Below are 22,850 nucleotides of genomic sequence, written 5' to 3' on the forward strand. Positions count from 1 at the left end.
TTTTATTTATATAAGTAGTAGAGGAAGTAATGGCGACGCTCTGTGTCCGGTCAGCCTGGTGGCGGAGCAACTCGCGCCCCAAAAAAATGATGATGCCACTGCTTCATTTGAGATGATTGCGATACGGAAGAAAACCGGCGACGCCGGCCAATTGTTTTCCTCCTTGGGTTTGGATTTTCAATTGCGCCTAATCCAATTTGCCGGGCCCTTCAGCCAAAGCAGCAGAGAAGATGGAGATATACGGTCGCTGATTCTATTTAAGTGGTAATGGCCCAGCGGGCCTCGGCCGCATCCTGGAAACCATTAGCTTGCCTTTGGCTTTGCTCAATTCCCATGCTCCCGGACGGCTAATATGAAATGGCATTTACACCGCTGCCCTTTATTCCCAACACCAAATTGCACCCGCCAAGTAAAAGAGAAAATGGATGCATTTACAGCTCTTCTTTATCTACTCTCTATCTTTTGACCATTTGCTGTTCAAAATGGGCTCCCCAACGATGTCATGAACATATAAGCAGTATGCATAGATAGCTCTATCCACTTGTGTGTGTGTGCTTGTTCAAAATGCAGATTGGTGGCGTGCGTTCCAATTGAACCTGAAAATGAGCTTTCGATTCATCTTTTGTGCCACAAAAAAGAGCAACGCACCTCATTGGATGCGGCAAATCTGCATTGGCAGCAACGCACGCATTCAATAATAATGGCCAATAAATTCCATTGATGACAATGTTTTCCTTGTCATTAATTAGTACTCGGGACACGTTTGATGATGAAAATGATGTCATATATTGTCGGGGTGGGAGAGATTTCATGGCATATCGCAGCGGTTCACTTGATTTCTCTCTAGTATAGAAAGTGAACAACTGAAATGCACTTTTCATTGATAACGCTCCAACTTTGTTCTCCTGCGTTTGAATTTGTTTTGAGACTTCTCCTCAGCCCCTCGTCACGTTATCCAGAAGGACCCGACTCGTTGTCATTGACTTCCATTGATTGATGATTGATTTGAAGTGGCATCCCGAGAAAGGTGCACGTTTCTCTCCACCCTTAAAGCGTTTCTGTGTGATGCTGAATGCACTTTGGCGAGCGCTAATCGTTTCAGGACCGCCTGGGAATGGCCATTCCAAACGATCTAAACACCAGCGGACCGCTGTTGTGGATAGCGAACGCTCACTCTCGGGTAAGAAAACGGAAGCCTTGTCATTGCCTCCATCCAAATGAGTCATTTGGGTTATTTTTGCAGACCCCAACGGTTTCGGCGTGGTCACCATAAAGAAGGGTGAGTACCATCCCTCAGTCACCTGCAGAAGCGGCCAAAAACACCACAATCAGTTCTGCGCAAAAAAAACCTGTAGAATTTATTAGATTTCTTTCAAGAAAAGCGACGTTAAATTTGAGCGAACCATTATTCCTGCGCCTTGTCTCCTCCATCTCACTGTTGGTTTTTTTTTTTTTCTTCTTCCCGTCCACGCGTGAAGTTTTTGGAGAGGGTTGTTGGCTGTAATTCACTTGAACACTACGGACAATGGCCGGCCTGACGAGATTTGGTCGTGCGGGTAATTGAAGCATTTCAATTTCAAACAGAACGTCTGCCCGCATTGTCTAGTTTGCATGCATTTACTGGAGATGGAACGGACGGACGGACGGGCGCACTACGGCGGTGCCTTTTCACAGCTCCATTTTCTTTCACTTTGGCCATTGGGCAATTTTTCAATTATTGTTTTCCTCCCTCCGTCGTTTCCGTCCTTTCATCCGCCGGCCCTGCGTGATCATGTCCGGGCCTTTTAGTTAATGGCGGCGACGATCGCGGCTCGGTCCATTTCCAGAGAGCCCAAAAGGCCTTTTATGAGCGCCACATCAAAAGGCAGATAAAGCGCGAGAGGTGGGGAACGCCGCCGCCAGGTCTTTTGTCCGCCATTGAAAGTGATCACTTTAATAGCTCCCCTTGGCGACCTGGCGCAACACCTGCACGCCTCGCCGTTACTAATGACTCGCCACAAAAGGCGGCGACCATTTCACGCACCCACCATTTGCTTAGTGATTAGTGGAACGTTCAATGGAAAGAGAGGCGGACGCTATTGCGCCGCGTCGCGCACTTGGGGGGGGGGTCACTCGACGCGTGTTAATTTGCCACGCCGGTAAAAAAAACTCCAGAAATAACGACTGCTACTTGGAGTTGCACAAAAACGTAGCGCTCTGCGTGACCCCAAGTCCAGCGCCGGCTGGACAAGCATCGCCGTCCATCTTGGCGGCGCGAGGACACCTCCTGTCCTTGACCTTCTGCCGTGTTTCGCGTTAGCTTCGGGGTACCAAACAACTGGCGGAGGACTTAAGTTGAACTGACCCCAGGGGTCAAACTGACGCGAGTTGCTGGAGGTGTGAAGCCTCCGATGACGAATCACCTGGTCGGCTCAAGACATCAATCAACTGCGCTTTTGAGAGGCCTCAAGATGGCCGAACTTTACCGCGTCAGCTGTCACCGGGTGCGACTTGAGGGCAGGCCAAGTTCGGAATGGTGTCGTAGCGTCTGCTTTCCCGGGATGACAGGAAGCGAACTAGACTCGATGACCACTGTCATCCAGACTTTCATTTCCATAACCTGGGTGGGACGGGGGGGGGGGTCCTAATAGACCCCCCCATCCCTCCTTTTCACTGTGGCTCTGGTTGTCTGGCGGCGTGTAGAGGGCTCAATCTACCACTGATTTCATTTGCTCTCTGTCAACATCTCTAACAGTGTTAACCCCAAAGTGCCCCCCCCCCCCCTCCTGAACAGACTCCATTATCTACCAAATCGGGTTTCAAGGCCGTATTGATGCCGCCCGCGATTGGGGGTGATTATGACGACGGCGGACAATGGGCCAAAGTGTCCGCTAAGTACTTTAGTGCTAATTTCCCCCAAGTGTGACAGATGGCAGGCACACGGCGCCAATTATCCTTTACGTGAAAAGAACAATACTCGGCTCAGAGGAAATGACTTGAGGCGGTTCGCGCTTGAAAACGTCAAATCGCACAAATGACAATTTGCTCTCCGAAAAGCAGAAGGCTTTGCATTGGGCGTTCATCCACTTGAGCCATCTTTCTTCTCCTTAATTAGCCGCCAAAGTGTAATCAAGTGTCCGCCGCCGTCTGTTGATTGCATCTCGCGTCCGCCCCCATGAAAAGACAACAAGTTCAAACGGGCAAAGCACTTTGACTGCATTGTTGTAAGAAGCCCACCCCAAAAAAAAAAGGTTCGTGATGGCCAATAGGGAGCCTAAGATGGTGTTTAAGCCATTTTTGTCCCATTGAGTCATGTCATCTGCTCGTCTCCGCATTTGGCGCGTTATTTAGCATCGACGCTAACAACATCCGAAAAATGAGTTGTCAAAACTGTGTCCGGGTGGGTGTTTTGCTCCCCCCGCCGCGCAAATCAAACCATCCAATGCGCTGATGGGTGGGTGGGTCTTGACACAAGTCACTTCATTCCGTAGTCAGACAAATGATTTGCCAATGAATATTAATGCTTTGTTTCACCCCAGCGAAGCGCTAATGTGGCAAACGTGAACTCTCACCACCTCGCGTGTGCATAAATTAACAAAAGTGGAGCCACGAGGGCCCTCCGCGAGCAACGTGTACGTATGGACGGACGCAGACGGCCGTCTCTCGGCGGGAGGGACACTCGAGCGCCTCGTCGGCGTCTTGGCGGCGTGTAATTGCGCGGCTGGCTTCCCGCACGCCCCGGAAAATCATTTCCAATTCCGACTTTGGAGAGCGACGCTGCAATCACACAAAAACTGAGCGTCGTCCTCGCTCCCGCCTGCAATTTTCATTGGTTTATTTTTGTCAAGCAAAGCCGTTTGGCTAATAGAGGCTAATGTCGGGCTTTTCTCTAAATCTCTCCATTTAATCATGTGACATGATTAAACGAGACGACAAACACACTGTACGTAAGCTGCGGCTGACTCCTTCCGCACATGCGCTCGCACAGACAGTAATTACCGCTCAATCTATTCAAATTGAATGAAGCCGGCCCCAATATAGACCACAATTAATCAATTACAGCAGCCTCTCTCCTCAATCATTCTCCACTTTGGGGGGAAGAAGGGGGTGGGGGGGGAGACAACCCTTTCTCCTCCACAGAGTAATTGACTGCACCTTTAACCCCAAGTGAGCTAACGAGGGGTCTCCTGGCGCACATCTTGCGGCCTTTATGTTTACAAGTGACAAATCAAAAGGAGGCATAATTTCAGGACTCTCCAAAATGCGCCCCAGGGAGCTCGCTGCTTTCTTTTGACTCCAGAAATGAACTGGCGGCGCACGTTTCACCGGCAGTGATCCATTTTTGGTGTTGGGTGCGAGTCCCGCAGCGAGCGAGCATCGAGTGTTCATAGAGCAAAGACACCAGTGGCTCAAGGGTGAAAAAGGCCCAAAGTGGAGCGTCAACAAGGTTGCTGACCTTTGTCTGTTTCACCTTTTACAAGTTCACTAACAAAATGATCGTTTCCCTTCAGGTTGCCCCCCCCCCCCTATTCATAATTTTATCTCTGTGCCTGTTTTGTGATTGTTAAGTGTCCTTGAGCGCTTTGAGATGCGCTTCTCCATAAAATGTATTATGTATTCTTATTAACCAAGCCAGGCTTCGAGTACTACTCCCCCTGCTGGTTTTATGTGCGCATGACTTGACATTCATCTGGAAAATGTCCCAAAAGACTTTTCATCACAATCAATCCAGATGACTTTGTTGGGGGTCACGCGAGTGGCCAGCTGTGGTTCTTAGGCCCCCCCCCCCCCCCAACGCTAACATAATTGACGGCCTTTTTCTATTGAAGAGCAGCCACTCTGCAACTTTTAGAAGCCCCGACAAGTGTTGGAAATTTGCATGTCAATGGCCCGCGTGACTCTCTTGACCGCAGCCGCGCTTTAGATCACGTCTATTGGCCGGACAATCGCCTGGAATTTGGACACAAATGTGCTTGTTTGACTATTTGAAAGTTCTTTTATTTTTATTAATCGTAATGGCCCCAGGAGGGAAAAAAGTATTGATAATAACTTGCTCTTTTTGACAACGTTTTTGATTGGCCGCTTTTGATTTGATGTCTTTTTGATTGTTGTTTGTTTGTTTGTTTTGATATTGTCAAGCAGAAACCAAAGGCACGGGAAGTTGCGCAACGCAAGTCGATCATCTGGCGGGAATCCAACTCCATTTGTCGGCGACAGAAAACCAAGGCGAAACCCCCCCAGAGACCAAAACGGATGAAACGCAGCAGCTGGAATGCTCATCCGAGGCCATCCATAAGGTATCACTGTCGTACAAATACAAATCCGCTAGTCCAATCTCACTTTGAGCACGTAATATATCTTTTGGAGGATGGAGATGAAGCCCGAACTCGATAGTCAACCCGTACAGATCAACGGCATTCTCGCACCTTGCGCGGGCGGTGCGGTGGGGGGCTTTGCCCAGAGGATATTACAAAAGCGAGGGCGTCGCATTTTAATTCGCCGGCGGCCGCAAATCTCTGCGTGCGCTCGCCAACAATATCCGCCAACGCCGGCGTGAAAGAGCTAAATATGACAGCAGATAGCCAAATCGGCCTGCGTGCCTGCGTTGGCCTGAATGGAAGCCAATAAACAAGAGTCCACTCTGCTCCTCCTGACCTTCACTTTTGGCTCGGAGATCGGCCCGACAACGCCGTGCCGGCAGGCGCAACCTCGATAAAAGGCAAACAATGGAGGCAGATAAAGAGAGATTAAATTAAAGCGGAAGCGATAGTGGCCAAAGGCGCAGGACCAGAAACGGGACGGCGTCTCGCTTTCATATTGTCAACCATTGACACCTATTTTGCCTTCGGGGTCGCTCATATGATGCAAAGTTCCTCTTAGATTCCATGTCAACATTCAAAATAGCATTTTAGCGCCGTAACAAACCGTTGGAGAGACTCATTAGCAATGTTGTTTATTTAAAGCATGTCAAAGTACATGCGACTGCGACGTGAATAGAATTGAGATCATCATCTGCGTTTGGATTTCTGTACCCGACACTGCATTTTTAAAGCATCCTTTAACCCAAGTGTCTCATTTGGCAAAGTGGGCTAATAACGCCATTCATTTACCGCTGCATTCCTTCCATTTTTAACATGAGGGAACGCCCGCCACCACTACCGCGACCGCCACTCCCGACAGGTTATTAGCCAGGCTACAAATCGGTTCAGGGAAAGGACAACCAATTAAAATGTCTACGTTCTGTTGTGTTATAGTTGTTGGTGCTTGGGACATCCAGGGCGGCGGTATTCAAATCAAGAAACTGTTTTACAAATATCTCACTTCAATTTGCGTATCGTCTCGATAAATAGCGTGGCGAGGGGGCTGCAGAAGTTGGCCGTCCAGCAAATGGCCTGAGATTGTCAACGCCTCGCAATCTGACGCGCTTTCGAGGGGCCCTTTGGCGTCAGCGGAGGCAAGAGGCTCATGGGAAAAGAGCCGCTTGGTCCGAGGCGGGCCGGACAGCTCCGCTTCAGAGCAGAAAAAGACACAAATCAATCAGGTCTACCGTTTTTCCCGCCCACTTCCTGGCTGTTAATTTTCCCAAAAAATGAACAATGAACGTGGCTGATCGTCGGATGGTCGCGGCCTGCCGCTTCGCCTCAGGTTGTCGGCCTCTTTTCAGCGCATTGTCGTTTCTTGCGTGCACTGATGCTGATGTAGCCGCTGAGGTTTCGGCTTGATGTTTTTCGGACAACGCACGGTGAAATGTCCCACGGGACACTTACATAAAAGCCGCGCATCATAAGGTCCTTTTTTTAATGTTGTTGATGCTTTGAGCTTTACTGACTTTCAGGTCACCGCCGGTGGCGCTTGATGGGCTTGGAAAACGCCACGCCGATCATACGATGACGCCCGACGCGTACCTTTTAAACGGGTAAGGAGATGTTTCTGAAACAACTTCAGGGTTATGAGCGCCGGTTCATATTCTCATCGACAGACTTTGGCACCATTAAAAGGCGTTCAAGTCTGGGAAGGTTTTTCAGAATTATTGTCTTCGTTTGTTCCTGCTGGGATTAAAAAGGTTATTTCATGCACAAAAGGAAGCAAATGCAGTTAATAGTAAGTACATATTGCCACCTACAGTAAAAAGCTTCATACTGCATGAATTTATTCGGTTTTTTTTAAAGAAGACACCCAAAGCCGCCGCCAGAGGGCGCCAGAGATTAAATTATTCTCAGGAACTATTGTTTTTTTTTCTAGTGCTTCTGCTTGCCACGTGAAAGGTGACTGGCAAGACTGGCACCCAAAATAGTCCGACTCGGAGAGGGGAACCTCGGGTTCACGTAGCCTGTCAGTTGGCGGCAAATCAAGTGTGGGATGGGAAGCGGCAGAAACGCACGCCGGCGTAGCAAAAGGGACGAGCGAGAGCTGCGGGCCCCTCTGGCGCCCTGTCACGTCAAGTGCGCCCCTTCGCTCATCTGACACCAGGAATTAGCCTCAAACGGGCGACCGGTCCCAAACAAAAGCCACGCGCGCTTGCATTCGCCGGGATGTGCATCAAGTGTGAATTTTCATTGGAAGCAGCCAGCCGCCATTGGCATATTACAATTTAGAAGGGGGGGGGGGGCCTGATGTTCCTAATGGAGTGTCTCTCTCTTGCAGGCCTGCACCCTCCTCCGGGCATCCGCGTTCGAGGGTCTTTGCTGGACTAACCGCATCACGGGTCCACGGGGGTCCTCGGCCAGACTTGCCAGGGTTGTCGTGACTCTTCACCCGAGCAGACGGCAAAAGGTTGGGAAGCCTCGTCGCTCTCTCTCTCTCTCACTCTCGCTCGCTCGTCTTTGAAGCGGCGGCGAGGAGAGCGAGGGGGCTTCTCCATGCAGCCGCGGGAGCGCGCCGACTGGAGTTGAGGAGCACGGCGCCTGGCATTTTTCCGGCGAGGACGATGGACGCGGCCGAGGCGTTGGTGTTTGCCTCGATGCTGGCGGTGATGGCGGTGTCGCTGCTGTCCAACGCGCTGGTGCTGATCTGCTTCGCCTACAGCGCCGACATCCGCAAGCGGGCTCCCGGGCTCTTCAACGCCAACCTGACCTTGTGCAACCTGCTGCTGACGCTGGCCAACATGCCGCTGATGCTGGGCGCCCTGGCGAGCGGCGCGCCGCCCGGCGGCGAGGCCCCGTGCCGGGCAGCGGCCTTCCTGGAGACCTTGGTGTCCACCAACGCCATGTTGAGCACGGCGGCGCTGGGCGCGGACCGCTGGCTGGCCGTGGTGTTCCCGCTGCGCTACCGCTCGGAGGTGCGGCGCCGCGAGGCCGCCCTGGCGCTGGGCTACACCTGGGCGCACTCCTTGGCGTTCTCGGCGCCCGCCGCCGGCCTCTCGTGGCTGGGCTACCACCGCCTGTACGCCGCCTGCACGCTGGCGCGCCGCGGCCCCCGCGCGCCCTTCGCCGTCTTCGCCGTCCTCTTCCACGCCTTCACCTTCCTGCTGTCCTTGGCGGTGCTGTGCGTGGCGTACCGCAAGGTGCTGAAAGTGGCCCGCTTGCACTGCAGGAGGATCGACGTGGTCACCGTGCAAACGCTGGTGCTGCTGGTGGACGTCCACCCCAGGTACGAACGCCCCGAGCCCTTTCAAAGTAAAAGCGGCGTCCGGGATCGTTCGCAAAGGCCACGTTGACCCCCCGCCGAGGAGTTTCCCATTGACCAGCCCGCGCGCCTTTTATTTGCTGACCTTTTGCAGCGTTCGCCGGCGCTGCCTGGAGGAGCGGAGGCGCCGGCGGCAACGGGCCACCAGGAAGATCAGCACCTTCCTGGGTACTTTTGTGCTCTGCTTCGCTCCCTACGTCATCACCAGGTGAGCGGCTTTAGCGGGATCCGGCGTCCGCCCGGATACCCGGGGCGTGCGACTTTTACCACTCGCAAAACGTTTGAACAAAGACTTCAAAATCGGAATCAATTCTTCACATTTTGAAATCTTTGTCCGCTTTGGAAATGTCGCTTTGTTTGTCACCATGCGCACTTGGCGCGGCGGCCAATCGGAAGCCCGCTTCGTGCTTCCGGACTTTCTTTGTGGCGTTGTCGCCGGCAGGATCGTGGAATTGTTCCCGGCGGTGCCCATCAGCCCCCGCTGGGGGGCGCTGTCCAAGTGCTTGGCGTACAGCAAGGCGGCTTGCGACCCCTTCGTCTACTCGCTCCTGCGCCGCCAGTACCGCAAGACCTGCGGCGACATCGCCGACCGGCTGCTCAAACGCCGACGCTCCTCCGACGCGTCGGCGAACCGGAACGCCTCGCCGAGTCCTGGGTAGCTATACGAAATCTTCCGGCACATGATTTGAGGAGCGCTTCAACGCAGCGGACACTCCCGATCGGGCACCTTGATTGGACTCGAGTGCTTCTTAATTCGGATCTTTTTTTTTTCTTCTTCTTCCTTGACGAGTGGATGGAAAACTGCCAAATGGGATGAGTTTCTCCTTGGCGCTGATTGTGCTTTGTGACGTTTGATTGGATTGCTGACTTCTTCTCTCAACAACAAATTTGCCTCGTCCTATTGGTCCGTTTCCTCCCCTCGTTCCGACAAACGACGAATGGCGTGTCCGAGTTCAGTAGCCCCAAAAGTGTGTGACGGTCGGTGACGTGAGAAAAGAAAAGCCAATAAAAACAAATTACTCTCCCCACTTTTTATAACTTAACGGGTCCTTTATGTACATAACGTGCTCAGGCAAGCATTTGTAGAAAGTAGGTTTTAGGGGAAACGATATACATAAATCCCCCGCGACGTCGCACTTTTAACATTAGCTTCTCGCTATACATAACGCGCATGCTCCTATTGATTAGCTCTGCTGCGTTTTTTTTTTTGCTTTTCATCTCCACCATTTTGAATTGTCTTTTGTTTTTATGTGTCCGTTTGACAGTAAAAAGTCACCTGGGATTGACAAGCAAGCCGGCCGCGCCTTCTTAATAGGAGAACAGCAGACCAGGGATACGTTTTTTTTAAAAAATATATCTCTAAAAGTTTGATATGGGTAAGTGAAAATGCGTTCTCCCCATTTGGATGATGGTTTTGCATGCTTGTTTGAAATGGGGCTTCAAGATACGGCGAGCGTTGTTTGTGTTTTTGTTCCCTCCGCAACAACACGTCAAAAGTTCCTGCCCTGCCCGCCATTAAGGTCTGTCACGCGAGCGGCGTGCCGACAGCGGCCTGACGTACGTTCTTCCTCCGCCGCCGGCTTGCTTGTTGAATCGTTGGACGATTTCCCGGATGCGAGCGAGGTTGTTGCGAGCCAGCGTGAAGTCGCAGCGGGTGGCCCCCATCTCGTAGCCCACCGGGCACTTTCTGCTCAGCGCGCCGTAGCCTTCGGCCCGCGCCGTCACGCGATACTCGCCCGGGTTGAGCAGGCGCCAGTAGTCGCCGTCTGCAGCTGCGGCGCAAAAGCATCAAAGCACTGGGGATGTCTGTCGAGGCGAGGTCATGAGCGTACCTGTGCGCACGTCGTGGCCGATGCCCTCCACGGCGACGGTGGCGTCGGCTATTCCGTTTCCTCGCTGGTCCCTCACCCGGCCTTTGATCCCACGATGCACCTGAAGCCGCGACAAGCGCCGCTTTGCCGCTCACTACCTTCATGCTCTTATGTCCGTCTGTGTGTGTGTTTTGACCTGTTCCATGAAGACCAGAAGAGACTCGCGATTGTTCTCCCACTCCTCGGGCAGCTCGCTCTGGTGAGGGAATTTGTCGCAGCCCACGTACACGGACAGCTCGAAGCAGTTGGTGTGTAAATAGCTGAAGTCGTTCATGCCTGCCGACGCAAGATCGGGGGGTCAGGTCAGGGATCGGGGGCCGGTCCTTGGTCCCCCGTCTGCGGACTCACTGCCCGCCGCCGTGTGCCAGGACGCCCCGTTGATGGTGCCGTCCTCCTTGGCGAAGTCCTCCCTGTGGCACACCCGCCGGTTGGCGGCCGTCATCAGGCGGTGGGTGGAGGCGTAGGCGAAGGCCAGCCAGCGGAACACGTGGTCGTCCGGCGTGGGCGTGGCCTCCCGGGCGGCCCCCCGCCGGCGGGTCTTGTCGTAAGGGAAGCTCACCACCAGCTCGCCCCCCTGGAGGTTGCCGCCCAGCACGAAGGGGATCTTCTCCATCCAGCTGATTAATGCCCGCGTTTCCGCCGCCACCTGCGGGCGGAGCCCAGGTAAGGAACCGGGGTGGGTTCTATCCTGATATTTTTCAAACCTTTTACCAGTGTCTGAAACTCTGAAAAGTTGCCTGCCCGGCCGTAAAGTCGCCCGCCCCGTTTTGCACAAGTTAAACCACAATAAGACGGCTCACCGCAAAAACAAACCGAGACGTGCGCCCGACGTCAAAGTCGCACGCCCCGGGCGTCTGGGCAGACGTTATTTCAGATGCTGCTTTTACCACTACCCATGCCTTTATTGACGCCGTTGCTATTCTTCCCGTTCTGTGATCAAACGACAAACGAATGACGGCACTCACCGAAGCGTTTTGGGATCGGTACCAATCCGGGATGGGCACGCGGTGGTTGGCCGCGCGGCGAGCGCCCCGCTCTTTGCCCTCGCCCTCCCACAAGATGGAGTTGAGGTCAGGGAAGTTGTGGTGGATGTCGATGCCGTCGTTGCTCCAGCGGCCCAGAGACCAGCCGCTCAGCTCGGAACCCTCGCGAGACAAAGACAAAAGCTTCAAATGATCCAGCGCTTCTTTCATGCCTTGAAATTTGATTTCGAGGAGTGACGGTGAAAGTCGGGAGTGGGCCAAAGCGCGTTCCGGCCCGGAACCCCCTCCGGACCTACCGCTTGAAAGGCCTTCTGGTGGCCGTCGGGGTTGACGGACGGCAGCAGATGGACGCGGGTCTCGTCCACCAGGCGGCGGACCCTCTGGTTGCCCGCCAGGTACTCCAGACACATGAACTGCATCAGCAGGAGGAGCAGCTCGCGACCCAGAACCTCGTTGCCGTGGGAACCGGCCGTGTAGCGGAACTCGGGCTCGCCTGCGCCGGAGGAGAACCGTAAGTTGTCGCTCGCGACGCGGAATTTTTTGCTTTTGGGGCCATCGAGCTGACCGGCTTCGTGCTCCCCCGGGTTGTCGGAAATCTCCATGGCGTAGAGTTTGAGGCCGCCGCGGCTTTTGCCGATGTTGTAGATGCGAGTGATGTTGGGGCACATTTCGTTCACCACTTTCATGAGCTGTGTGGGCCAGACAAAAATCATCCTTTGAACAAAACGTAATGAAAGCGGGAGTCGGGGCGCCCCGGTGTCGCATCAAGTTGTCTTGGATTGAAAGACATCGTTCTGTCACGCTTGCGCAACCAGACAGAGCCATTCGCTGAAACATGACCGCCATTTTTGCCAACCTTTTTATTCTGGGCCAGATCAGGCGCGTGGTGGTGGGCTACCTGCACGCTCAAAAGAAATGTCAAAAGGGGCTGGGCGGGGAAAAGGGGGCATGGGGGGTGGGCAGCGCTGTTAAAAATAGGTGCCTCCTTTCTTTTGCCAGGAGTCCAAAAGGCTGCGCTCCATTTAGCTTCCCTTTGATGGCGTCTGCTGGAGTCTTTCAAGGCGCCGCATCAAAAAAAAAGAAAGCGACAAATAGCCTGATGCTAACTGGCGGCCGCCGTGGAGTTCCGCGAATCACTTGGATTGCGTGCGAGTCATCTAAAGTGTCACGTGGATTCAAAGATGGCGGCAAGCGACTGACCTGCCTCATCTCTTTGTAACTGTGAAGCGTGAAGTCCAACTCGTCGGTGGTGATGACCTCGTTGCGCCGGTGGTAGTAATTATTGGGATCTGCGCAAGAAAAGCGGGGTCAAAAAGCCAGCCGGCGATCGGGGCTGGGGGGTTTTCACCTGGCAGGGGGCATCCCAGGATCTCGGCCCTCATGCAGATGCTGCCCTTGTTGAACCACGACTGAGGGTTGACTCGGATGTAGCGAGCCACCAGCGGCGCCGGGAAAAGGTTGCGCACCGGGATCTCCTTTTCGCGGTTGCCTCGGAAGATCTACTGAGGCAAAGCACGCGGCGAGGGGGGCGGGGTCAGGGCACATTGCCCGCCATTTCGTGGCAATCGCGACTTGGAAAAGTCCCGTCGTCCTCCATTTTGTTTTCCTACTGACCCACGCCCCTTTTCGCCATTCAAAAAGACAAATGGTGGCGTTTGGCACCGCACGGCCACTTCATCACATTTTTTTATGGGATGGATAATTGGAGTCGCCCCCGGATGATCTCGGGGAGGCGTTCCCTCCCGCTTTCTTTTCTCCTCACCATGTCGTCCGAGCCGTTCTTCACCGTCACCCACGCGTGACTGTCGTTGCTCACCATCACTTTGTAGGACGTCACCCAGTCGCTCCTGTTGGAGAGACGACAGCGAGGACAGCGATAGCGCTACGGATAATCCAACAACCATCCCCCGCCAGACCCCCCGTGTGTCGCCCAGGACCCCGCTTGTGAGAGAAATGCTAGTTAGCTTTTTGTTTTTCAGATATTTTTGTTGTCAAAATGCAGACATCTGGCAGAAAATGGCGGCGTGGTCCGTCTTTCAAAAGCCCCCTTCTGCCCCCCCCGCACCTTCAAAGCGGACATGCGCCACGGGACGCTTTTGATGCTCGCCGCGTGACCATCTGCGTACTCACGACCAGAGGGAGCTGCGACCTTGTGTGATGACCCCCGTGAACTTGGTCAGCCTCCTGGCGTCCACCTCCAGCCACTGCGAGGGGTCATCGCGGCCGGCGCACCAGGCCCCGTCGTAGAGGTCGTCCTCGTAGAGGCCGGCCTGGCGGGGGAGGGGGAGCTTTAATCCAGTTGGGTCTGCGTTCTAGCCGAAGCTAATGCGCTAACGTGCCGTAAAGCCTTGTCGCCTCACCTGAATGTTGAGGCGCCCCCTGTGGGCACCCAAGCCGTAGCGTTTGGTGGTGGAGGCGTGAAGCTGGAAGTCGTCGATCTTCAGCGTCTCCAGTCCCATGGGGGGGCACTCTGGGGAAAGTAGACATGGCCGCCGACGCCCTCAAACAACAAGCGTCTTGTTTCACTGAAGCCATTTTGTTTTTGCTTCGTGTGACTTTTGTCATCTGGAAAATGAGAGCCGCCGTAAAAAAAGCCGAGAGGCAGTGAAAGACAGAAAAAGTGCGCTTTGGCGCAGGAATGTTTTCATTTTGCAGCTGGAGCGGCTGGAGGTGGAGTTTGGAGCGCACGGCGGCCATTAAGTGCTTGCAGGGCCCCAGAGAAGCACAAAAACAAGTCAAAGCTCGGATGCCCTTGTAGCCGTTTCATTTGGTTGAATTTGTTTTGCTTTTGTGGAGTTAAGCGGCCATTTTAGCCGGATTGATGGCTTTCAACCCCCCCCCCCACGTGTTCTCCAGACGTCATTTGAAATTTGGACGGCCCCGACCGAGTCTCTGGAATGGTTCCTTACCACCGCCTTGAAATGGTGTGCTCTGTCCGCCCCCTTCCGAGCTTCCGTTTGGGCTTTTGGCGTTCCCCTTTTTGTTGCTCCCCGCTTTTTTCCTGGATGATTTGTCTGAGGGGGAAAACAAACATGCAGATTGGCATGGAAGCATTTTTGCTTTTCACGTTCAAGTTTGAAGGAGTGAAAAGGAAACGCTGGCGATGGCCGACAAGTGCTTGTTAAGCCCGAGGCATTTTTTTTTCTCCTCGCAGCCTCCTTTTTTCGGCCATCCGTCAAACGAGAGGCGCGACTGCATTCCACTCCAGAAGGAATGAGGAGAACGCCCCCCCCCCCCCCTTCATTGCGCCAAACGTCAAGCGCCCATGTGATCGCAATCCGTGACACATCTGAAAGTCTTTATCCTCCATCGGCGCCGCCTTCCCCAAGTTAAGCTTGGCAGTTTGGAGACGCTCTGTGGCCATCGGCTCGCTAATTGGACGGACGTGTCCAAGGGTCTTTCTTTGGAGCGTCCCGGGTCGGGGCCAGGTCACTGGTGTGTACGCAGCTGCTCTTGAAGGAGCCGCCGGAGCTCTTTGTGCTACTGTGTGGCGCTAGAAAAGAAGGTCTGGCCCTGGTAGACTGCGCTTGCCGGAGAAGCCGCACGCACGTACGCACGCACGTCTCTGCTGGATTTTTTTGAGTGGTGTGATCGAAGACCGGGACCCGTCAACGCAAGACGCCAAAGAAAGGTGGTCACCTACCCGCCTCGGCCTCGCCGTTGGCCGCTTTCTCGCCAGGTTGTCCGGGCACACGGGCGTCGCGCTCCTCGTCGCCGAGGTGGGCCAGCCCCGCCAGGAGTCCCAGCAGAGCCAGGAGGAAGAGGAGGCCCGGGCGTTGACCCCACATCACTCCAGGAGGGCGGAGTAGGGCTTAGTAGTCTCCACTTGAAGGTCCCGCCGCTGACTCCCGAGGAGCCCCTCGCTACCGCCGCCGCTAAACGTGTGCCGTCCCATCCAACGCTTGACAAAAGTTCTCCCGGCTTTCCGAGTCGCTGAGGAGAGCGGCGGAGCCCGAGGGTCCACGGACGCCTCAGCCTGCGAAAAATGCAGAGAGGGAGGGAGAGGCCACAAAGAGGGAAGAAGAAGAAGAAGACAGCCAAGCTAGCAAAGGCAGCCAAACGGCTTTGACTTTGGATGCTGCCAGGTGATTAAACCCCCACCCCCTCCAGACTGGGAAGCCTTCAAGAGTGACTTTTCTTCTCCCATCTCCTCCCACTGTCTGGGAACGTTTCCTCTCTCTCTCCTTTTGGGGAGTCGAGCACCTGACAGGCTGAAGACAAGAAAACAAACAGTTGTTTTGATTGTGGATGTGGAGATGCAAGTGCAAGTGCACCGCTTCGTTTGAACAATCGGGGAGGACGGGGGAGGCCAATCCATCTGATGACCAAGCACCAAAAAAACCCGTCAAGCAGACGGTCTGACGTCTGTGGCCCATTTCCGGTCTTTTCCGGCAAAGCGTCGCTTGGCGACCATGTGATCATCTGCCCCTTTAGAGGTTGACCCCGAGCGAGGTCAACATTCCGAGGGCTTCCTTTCCATCGTCTTCCAATTTATTTCCAATATTGAAGCTTCAGCGCGTGGGACACGCGTGGCTGGCCTCCTGCTGGTATTTCTTTCAAGCAAAGCCGACAAAAGCCCCGCAAATGAGATTTTCACATCTGGTTTTTTTGCTCCTGACTTCCGACACCTGCTTTTGTCATCGCGTGTCCACATTGGGCGGCGACGTGTTCCGTGCGAAGGCAAAAAAGGGAAACAGATGCGGGCTCTTAAAGATGCGCGTGGCCGACGGTGTCGTACTCTGGAGTGGTCCCACGTCAACCAAGTCGCGCTAGTTGTTAGCGTTAGCCCAAACTAGGATGTGAAGTGGCCCAATGTCAATGTTTGTATTTGTCGCCTGGATTGCCTCCTTCCTTCCTTCCTTCACGGGACTGATGTTTGGAAATGTGCTGGCGGTTGGAACGCAATCAAGACGTTGACGCAGGATAGCAAGCTGGGACTGGCCTTACACTTAGCGGACTTGTTCAACGTTCGTCAAAACGCCATCACGTGTTTGGCACCGACTGCTTGAATGCAACGCACGTGTCAAAACCGAGGCTGACATGCTGCTTATGAAAAAAAAACAACAACATGGCATGAATAAAGACTTACGCGAATGTCATCCAATTCTTGACTTTTCAGGAGTTGCCAGCATTCCTCACTAACCTCGTCGTTCTTTGTCCTTTTCGTGTTGGAGGAGGCTTTGAAATGAGTTGCTTTCATCCTAGTTTTGAGGGGGGCGGTGGCGTTATTGATTTTATTTTAACTGGCAGTGTCATTGCGCCTCACAGCAAAGCTCGACAATGCGGCCTTCCTGGCATCCCGATTCCCACAATGAAGAAAAAGGAAGGCGGCCATGTTGCCACGCATCTTCATCTCAGGATCCAGCGTGATCTTTGCTCTGGTGTTCCGTCACCCCCCCGCCCCCATTTGTGCCCCCGTGGCATTTCGCAAACTCGGCCTCCGCGTGCATCCACCAGGAGGTTTGCAACAACAATGTCTCTCCCGTAACGACGTCTCTCCAATGACAACATGGATGATGGATGCGAGACAAAAAGGTCAAGGTCATCTTTAATTGTGCATAACATACAGCACACATGACATTTCTTTCCTCTCCGTCATGGATGCAAACATGCTGTGCATTAAAACACACAGCGCCAGAGATGAAATAGCAAGCACACTGTATAAAAAGACAAAAATTGAATCCAAACTATATCCATGATAGATAGATAGATCTCCACCTTGTGGTGCAACATGACATAAGCTCTTCAAGCTCACCGCTGTGGAACTGTGATCATTTAAAGTCTTTTAAAATGAACCGATTTAAGTTTTACACGAGTGTATTTGCTTCACTTGAATTGCCAGACGTACTTGATTGATACCATTAAAATCAGGAGCGAACTGCCTGCAATGCCCAAATTGACCAGTTGGGGCCAGTGGCGTACGTGGGCGCGCAATCCGTGCACATCGAGTGGGAGCAAAAGAAGAAGGGGGAAAAAATCACACAAGGCGGAAGTGCAGCCTTGTTGTTGCGGCTGCCTACAAGAGACGAATAAAACGAGAAAAACTGCTGCCGCGGATGACCGACATGGCTGCTGTTGACTTTTGACCGAGCTTCTTTTACTGGTAACACTTTTGGCGCCTTAATAGTTTGATGTCGGGTCAACTTTTGGTGTGAGACGACAGATCGTACGGCTGCTAACAGGATTTAGCCTTGACGGCTAGTTGACGCTTTTGTTTACCTCGACACAATAAATAGCAGACAGTTTAGCAATGTAAATGCCTTTATTTGGTTACCTTTGTGTTTTGACGTGACTGGAATGATATTTATTTACGTAAGAATGTTCGAAACGTCCTTTCTCAAAAGATGCGGGAAATAAATGTGTGCACTGTGGCGGAATAACAACACGGGTAAAAGTTGGGCCTTCATTAATGCGGTCGTCTTATCGTTTATGAGTCCATTTTTTGGCGACAAAGTCAAACGTTTTACGTGGAAAAAAATTCACATTGCCATTTTGCGCTAAACTGGAACACCCCACCATCAGCACACACCAAAGACTTTGCTTGCCTGTTGTTGTGTGGGCTTTTCAAACTCTTAACTGTCAATCTTTGTCTGTTGATTGATTTGCGTCTCCTCGTCTCGTGTGTGTGTGTGTGTGTGTGTGTGTGTGTGTGTGTGTGTGTGTGTGTGTGTGTGTGTGTGTGTGTGTGTGTGTGTGTGTGTGTGTGTGTGTGTGTGTGTGTGTGTGTGTGTGTGTGTGTGTGTGTGTGTGTGTGTGTGTGTGTGTGTTGAAGGCGCTGCGGCTCGTGCTGTCTAATCGTCGCCTTTTGCTCACCGTCGGTGCCTGAGCGGCCAGTCCGGTTCGATTCCAGCCCGGGGCCACCCCATCCGGAAACAACCTCATCCATCAGCGACAATGGCGGGACGAGGCGGCGGCGCCAGCAGGCTTGACGGCGCGACGGCGGCCAATAAGAACTTTCAGTTCAAGCTGGTGCTGCTGGGCGAGTCGGCGGTGGGCAAGTCCAGCTTGGTGCTGCGCTTTGTCAAAGGCCAGTTCCACGAATTCCAGGAGAGCACCATCGGAGGTACGCCCCCCCGTCTCCCGACAAGCTTTTGCAAGCGTCTGACGTGAAATGTCGGTCTCCTAGCGGCCTTCCTGACTCAGACGCTCAGCCTGGACGACGTCACGGTCAAGTTTGAGATTTGGGACACGGCGGGCCAGGAGCGCTACCACAGCCTGGCGCCCATGTACTACCGAGGCGCCCAGGCCGCCGTCGTGGTCTACGACATCACCAACGCCGTGAGTGGCTCATTTTGGGCTCGTTTCTGGAAAAGGGGCCGCGCACCGTCGCTAGCGTACCGTCGTTAGCAAAGCCCAGCGCAATGCGTTGATCCTCAGGACACGTTTGTGCGCGCAAAGAACTGGGTGAAGGAGTTGCAAAGACAAGCCAACCCCAACATCGTCATCGCCCTGGCCGGCAACAAGGCGGACGTCGCGGACAAGCGGGCGGTGGAGCGTCAGGTGTGAAAAGGGGGCGGGGCATCCAAGCCGGCGCCGCTTTGGCCTTCCCTTCGGTTGACGCCGCCCACTTTTGCTCTCCAGGAAGCGCAAGAATACGCGGATGAAAACGGGCTCCTCTTCATGGAAACGTCCGCCAAGACCGCGCTCAACGTCAACGACATTTTTATGGCGATTGGTAAGATTTTTACGTTTTGACATCAGGGTGACAAACAGCCTTGAATCTTTGCTCGCTGAAAAGATGACAGCAAAGCACTGAGAGCATCAAGCTAGCCATCTATTAGCCGGCTAACAAAGTGTCTTGTATAGGTATGATGACTATGGTTAAGCTACACCAATCTGTGTATGTATCTAATTAGTGACATTCAGTGTATTAGCTAACTAGATATTTAGCTAGCTAGCTAGCTTTTAGCTGTATAGCTATCTAGGTGGCTAGCTATCAGTTGGCTATCGAGCTAGCTATCTACTTGCTGGCTGGCTAACTTTCGATCTATTTAGCTTTATATTAGTTATACATTTATTTTTTTTGTTTACTTTGTGACTTGCGGGTTGAGCGAACGCTGGCGCGTGTGGCTGCCGCTGCTCACCCGCAGAAAAAAAATATCCAGTGACTGTAAAGTGTCCTTGGGAGTTTTGACAGGCGCTTAGAAATGAAATGGATTATTATTATTATCATCAACACAAAAGAATCATTTCATGTGTTTTGGGCGGTTTTGTTTTGTTAACGCCATCTTGTTTTTTTCCCGCTAAGCCAACAAGCTACCAAAGAACGATCTCCAGGCAGGCGGGGGCCAAACGGGCCGGACCGGCGCCGGAGTCAATCTGCGCGACACAGCCTCTCAGAGCCGTAGCGGTCGATGCTGTGGCGGCGGCGGCGGCAACTAGAGCCCGGGTGAGGTCAACACTTCAGAAAAATAACACTGGAGGTCACGCAGAGCCCCCCCCCCCCCCCCCTGCTCTAAAACTGAAATTTGAGATGAGATCTGGATGGGTTTTTTTAAAGACAAGAATCACAAGCTAATGCTCTCCTTCCTTCCCTCCATCTTCATCACTTCCTGTTTCCAAACTGTCTTCAATGATTATGATTTGTTTTGGGTGGCTGATCCTTTTTTTGGGTGTGTATATGTATGTTTATGTGTATATAAAAACACAGTATATCTATATTTATATACACACACACAGGCGCGAATACTCGATCTATAATATATGATGCGATGTATACATATCAATCAAATGTCCTGGCTTCCATTGCCTTCCCCTCTTTGAAATCACCTTTTTTTTTGTTTGCGTTGGTCGGGTTGTCGGCGCCGTAGGGTGGAAATAAGGCGTGCACATCAAATATAATAAAGCCTAAAGCAAGAGATTGTTTATATGACGTTCTTTTTCCTCCACTCTAAAAAGTCAACACACTCCTTTTTAAATTCTATGATTTTGTCACGTGGGAAAAATGTGTTTCTAAGGCCAATTTTAATTCCTCTTTTTGAAAAGAAGTCTTCTTTTTTCAAGGTGAAATTGTTTTGGGTGTTTGGAACACTTGCCGGGTGGGAGAAGTCCACAAATGAGTTTTATTTAAATAGGGGTGTGGAACACGTGACCAAGACGCTTATTTTGGCCGACCGTGTTTGACCACAAGGGGGCGCAATCCACAAGCTTCTGGAGCACAATTGGAAGCACATTTTTTCGCTCCCGAAAATTTTACGTTGATTTCACAGAAGCCGGATAAAAAAATATATTCGACCGGCTTTATTTATTTTTGATTTCAATTATAGAAGATTTATCAATGTTATCAAATTCATGGCGAGAACAGCAATATGCTTTTTTCCTCTTACATTTTGAATTGAACATCTTTAAAGCGTGCTTTGTTGTATGCATTTAATGAACATCAGTGTTATTGTTTCCAACAATTTTATCATATTACGATTAAAAAAATATTTTCTGTCATTTAAATCCCTTCAAAATGCAGTTGCTGTCCCAATTTGGATTGTGTGGACTAGTTTGATTGAAAAAAAAAGAGCCTGTAAATGCTCCACATGTCCATTGTATGACGCATCAATCGTCCCAAATCAAGTCGCGTATCCATGGAAATGGTAATGACCCCCCCCTACCCCCCGCGCTGAACTGCAGCGGTTGTGATGATGCATCATCGTCAGCCGCCTCCACGATATTGCGGCCTCGCTGCCAAAGAGCAGTCGGCCATCTCTCTGTTCACAGTAAATAATTTGCCATTTGCGGCGCTGTCAATCATCATGCGTCGCGCAAGAGGGACTCATTTCATGCATGGCCGCTGCCGAGAAAACCCCCCTCGCCCCTTTTTACCCCCTTTGTGTCGTCCGCCCGGGAGGATTGTTATTAGGGTCCAATTTGCACAACAAATGAAAGCGGAAAAGTGGCCATCTCGCTTGTCATAATGTGCTTATTTTGGGTTTTCTTTTTTTCACGTGAGGCCCCTTTACAGCAAATGCATTGTTTCAACAAAAAAGACACATTGACGGAAGGCCCCTTGTCAAATCAAAGCCTTCCATTTATCAGGGTGGAAAGAATTGTCAGTCGTGACTAAGGCAAGGCAAGGGCGCTCCCGTCATCGTCTCTTATCTTTCATGAAAGATTGTCTTGTCCCGTCCCGCCTTGCCGCCAAACAAGCGTGGCGCCATTTGGCGTCTCGTGGCGTTTTCCTTCAGGATGGTGAAAACATGCTTTTTCAAATGGATACAAATATGATCTGTGTTTGAATGATATTTCAGAGCAAATTGTAACTTCGTCACGTTCATATTGGACATCCTATTTTCCCTTGCTACTTCATGACCCCAAAAGGTCATCGAACCAAGGTAAGGTCTCGATCCACAAGCACCGATCTGGTCATTGGATACATTATTCCTGAAATATATGTCGTAACTATATACTGTGATGAAAAGGCAATAATTGTAAATGATGTGGATTTTTTGTCTTTGTTTGATGGTGTGTTTTATCCAAAGGTGAAATGGAGGCCTTGATTGTTTTTTTTGTGACCGGTCACAACGTCTGTTGGAGTGGAGGCAGCCAGTTGCTACAGCGACGGCCTTAATTCAAACAAACGTGAAGAACAAAAATGGCCTTTAGCAAGAGCACTTATGCTAATGTTAGCGCCAAGTGCTCCTGCTGAATTCAATGCTAAGTGTGCGCTGATTGGCCTTTATCGCAATGGGCTCAACGTGAGGGAGGGATGGGTAGGTGGGGGTCTGCACTGGGTTCAGCGTAGGAATATGTTATACTTTTTCTTTGGATTGATGTCACTTGCAGGTGTGCACTCGTGAATGTCGGCCTTTATTTTTAAGGTCGCGTGCTGACGTCGATAAAGAAAGACTCCCAAATGTGTTTCCACTGCTCATCAATCAAACTTCTGACAGCTGGCACACCGAAGCACTTTAATTCCGATGCTAAACAGGAGCCCTTGACGGCTTGACTTTCTTTTCTCCGCTGCTTCGCGTATGTCTATTGAGGATGTTACACTGTCACTGGATTCCGCTCAGTCTTCAAAATTATGAATGCAATTTAAACGCTGCTGTGTGCAAAGGGAGCGTTTCTTTCACCAATCCAATCTGAAATCCGTCCTCACAGGGCCTCGAAATGAACATCGACATTTTCCCATCTTCAACGACCAAAGAATCTGCACTCTTGAATCCCGTCCATCAAAATTAGCATCTTTGGTGAGTATAGTGTTGCCGCGGTGTGGCACGATTCGGGAATGCGGACGTCTGCTTTCTGTGACATATTAGCAGTGATTTCAGGACCTTGACACATCCAAGATGGTAGACTCGCTGTCGTAAAGTAGCAACACGCCAACTGGTTTGTGACGCCCAGAATCATCGACAATCCTCTCAAGTTAACGCACTGACTGCAATTTCTTGCGCTGATAGAC

At 51.9% G+C, this 22,850-nt stretch overlaps 3 protein-coding genes across 5 annotated transcripts; 2 read left to right on the plus strand and 1 right to left on the minus strand.

Annotated features, from left to right (window-relative positions):
• The first annotated feature begins 71 nt into the window (after positions 1–71).
• Positions 72–9,463, plus strand: LOC148887866 (G protein-coupled receptor 26-like). Of its 2 annotated transcripts, none has more exons than XM_089014806.1 (8): positions 72–1,180; positions 1,244–1,279; positions 5,122–5,276; positions 6,815–6,895; positions 7,222–7,421; positions 7,624–8,568; positions 8,699–8,812; positions 9,047–9,463. In XM_089014806.1, the coding sequence occupies exons 6-8, from the start codon at positions 7,907–7,909 to the stop codon at positions 9,261–9,263; spliced, it is 993 nt and encodes a 330-aa protein (XP_088870932.1). In that variant the 5' UTR covers positions 72–1,180; positions 1,244–1,279; positions 5,122–5,276; positions 6,815–6,895; positions 7,222–7,421; positions 7,624–7,906; the 3' UTR covers positions 9,264–9,463. The 2 variants fall into 2 exon arrangements, with proteins under 2 accessions (XP_088870932.1, XP_088870931.1); XM_089014805.1 differs by lacking the exon at positions 7,222–7,421 and having other exon boundaries at positions 7,624–7,752; positions 7,809–8,568.
• A 195-nt stretch (positions 9,464–9,658) lies between these two features.
• On the minus strand, positions 9,659–16,563 carry cpxm2 (carboxypeptidase X, M14 family member 2). Of its 2 annotated transcripts, XM_089014804.1 has the most exons (15): positions 16,548–16,563; positions 15,102–15,669; positions 14,368–14,472; positions 13,819–13,928; positions 13,589–13,728; positions 13,221–13,305; positions 12,807–12,957; positions 12,659–12,747; positions 12,024–12,147; positions 11,755–11,951; positions 11,441–11,620; positions 10,824–11,121; positions 10,612–10,751; positions 10,437–10,536; positions 9,659–10,376 (listed from the first exon to the last, which is right to left on the minus strand). In XM_089014804.1, the coding sequence occupies exons 2-15, from the start codon at positions 15,244–15,246 to the stop codon at positions 10,120–10,122; spliced, it is 2,121 nt and encodes a 706-aa protein (XP_088870930.1). In that variant the 5' UTR covers positions 15,247–15,669; positions 16,548–16,563; the 3' UTR covers positions 9,659–10,119. The 2 variants fall into 2 exon arrangements, with proteins under 2 accessions (XP_088870930.1, XP_088870929.1); XM_089014803.1 differs by lacking the exon at positions 16,548–16,563 and having other exon boundaries at positions 15,102–16,534.
• Positions 16,564–17,405: 842 nt separating this feature from the next.
• On the plus strand, positions 17,406–20,316 carry LOC148887868 (ras-related protein Rab-5C-like). Its single transcript, XM_089014808.1, has 6 exons — positions 17,406–17,561; positions 18,231–18,521; positions 18,585–18,736; positions 18,836–18,958; positions 19,040–19,133; positions 19,707–20,316. The coding sequence occupies exons 2-6, from the start codon at positions 18,353–18,355 to the stop codon at positions 19,838–19,840; spliced, it is 672 nt and encodes a 223-aa protein (XP_088870934.1). The 5' UTR covers positions 17,406–17,561; positions 18,231–18,352; the 3' UTR covers positions 19,841–20,316.
• Positions 20,317–22,850: the final 2,534 nt, after the last annotated feature.

This window comes from Hippocampus bargibanti, linkage group LG15 (assembly GCF_051943395.1).
Source record: "Hippocampus bargibanti isolate YZ-2025 linkage group LG15, ASM5194339v1, whole genome shotgun sequence".
In the NCBI taxonomy this organism is placed as follows: Eukaryota; Metazoa; Chordata; class Actinopteri; order Syngnathiformes; family Syngnathidae; genus Hippocampus; species Hippocampus bargibanti.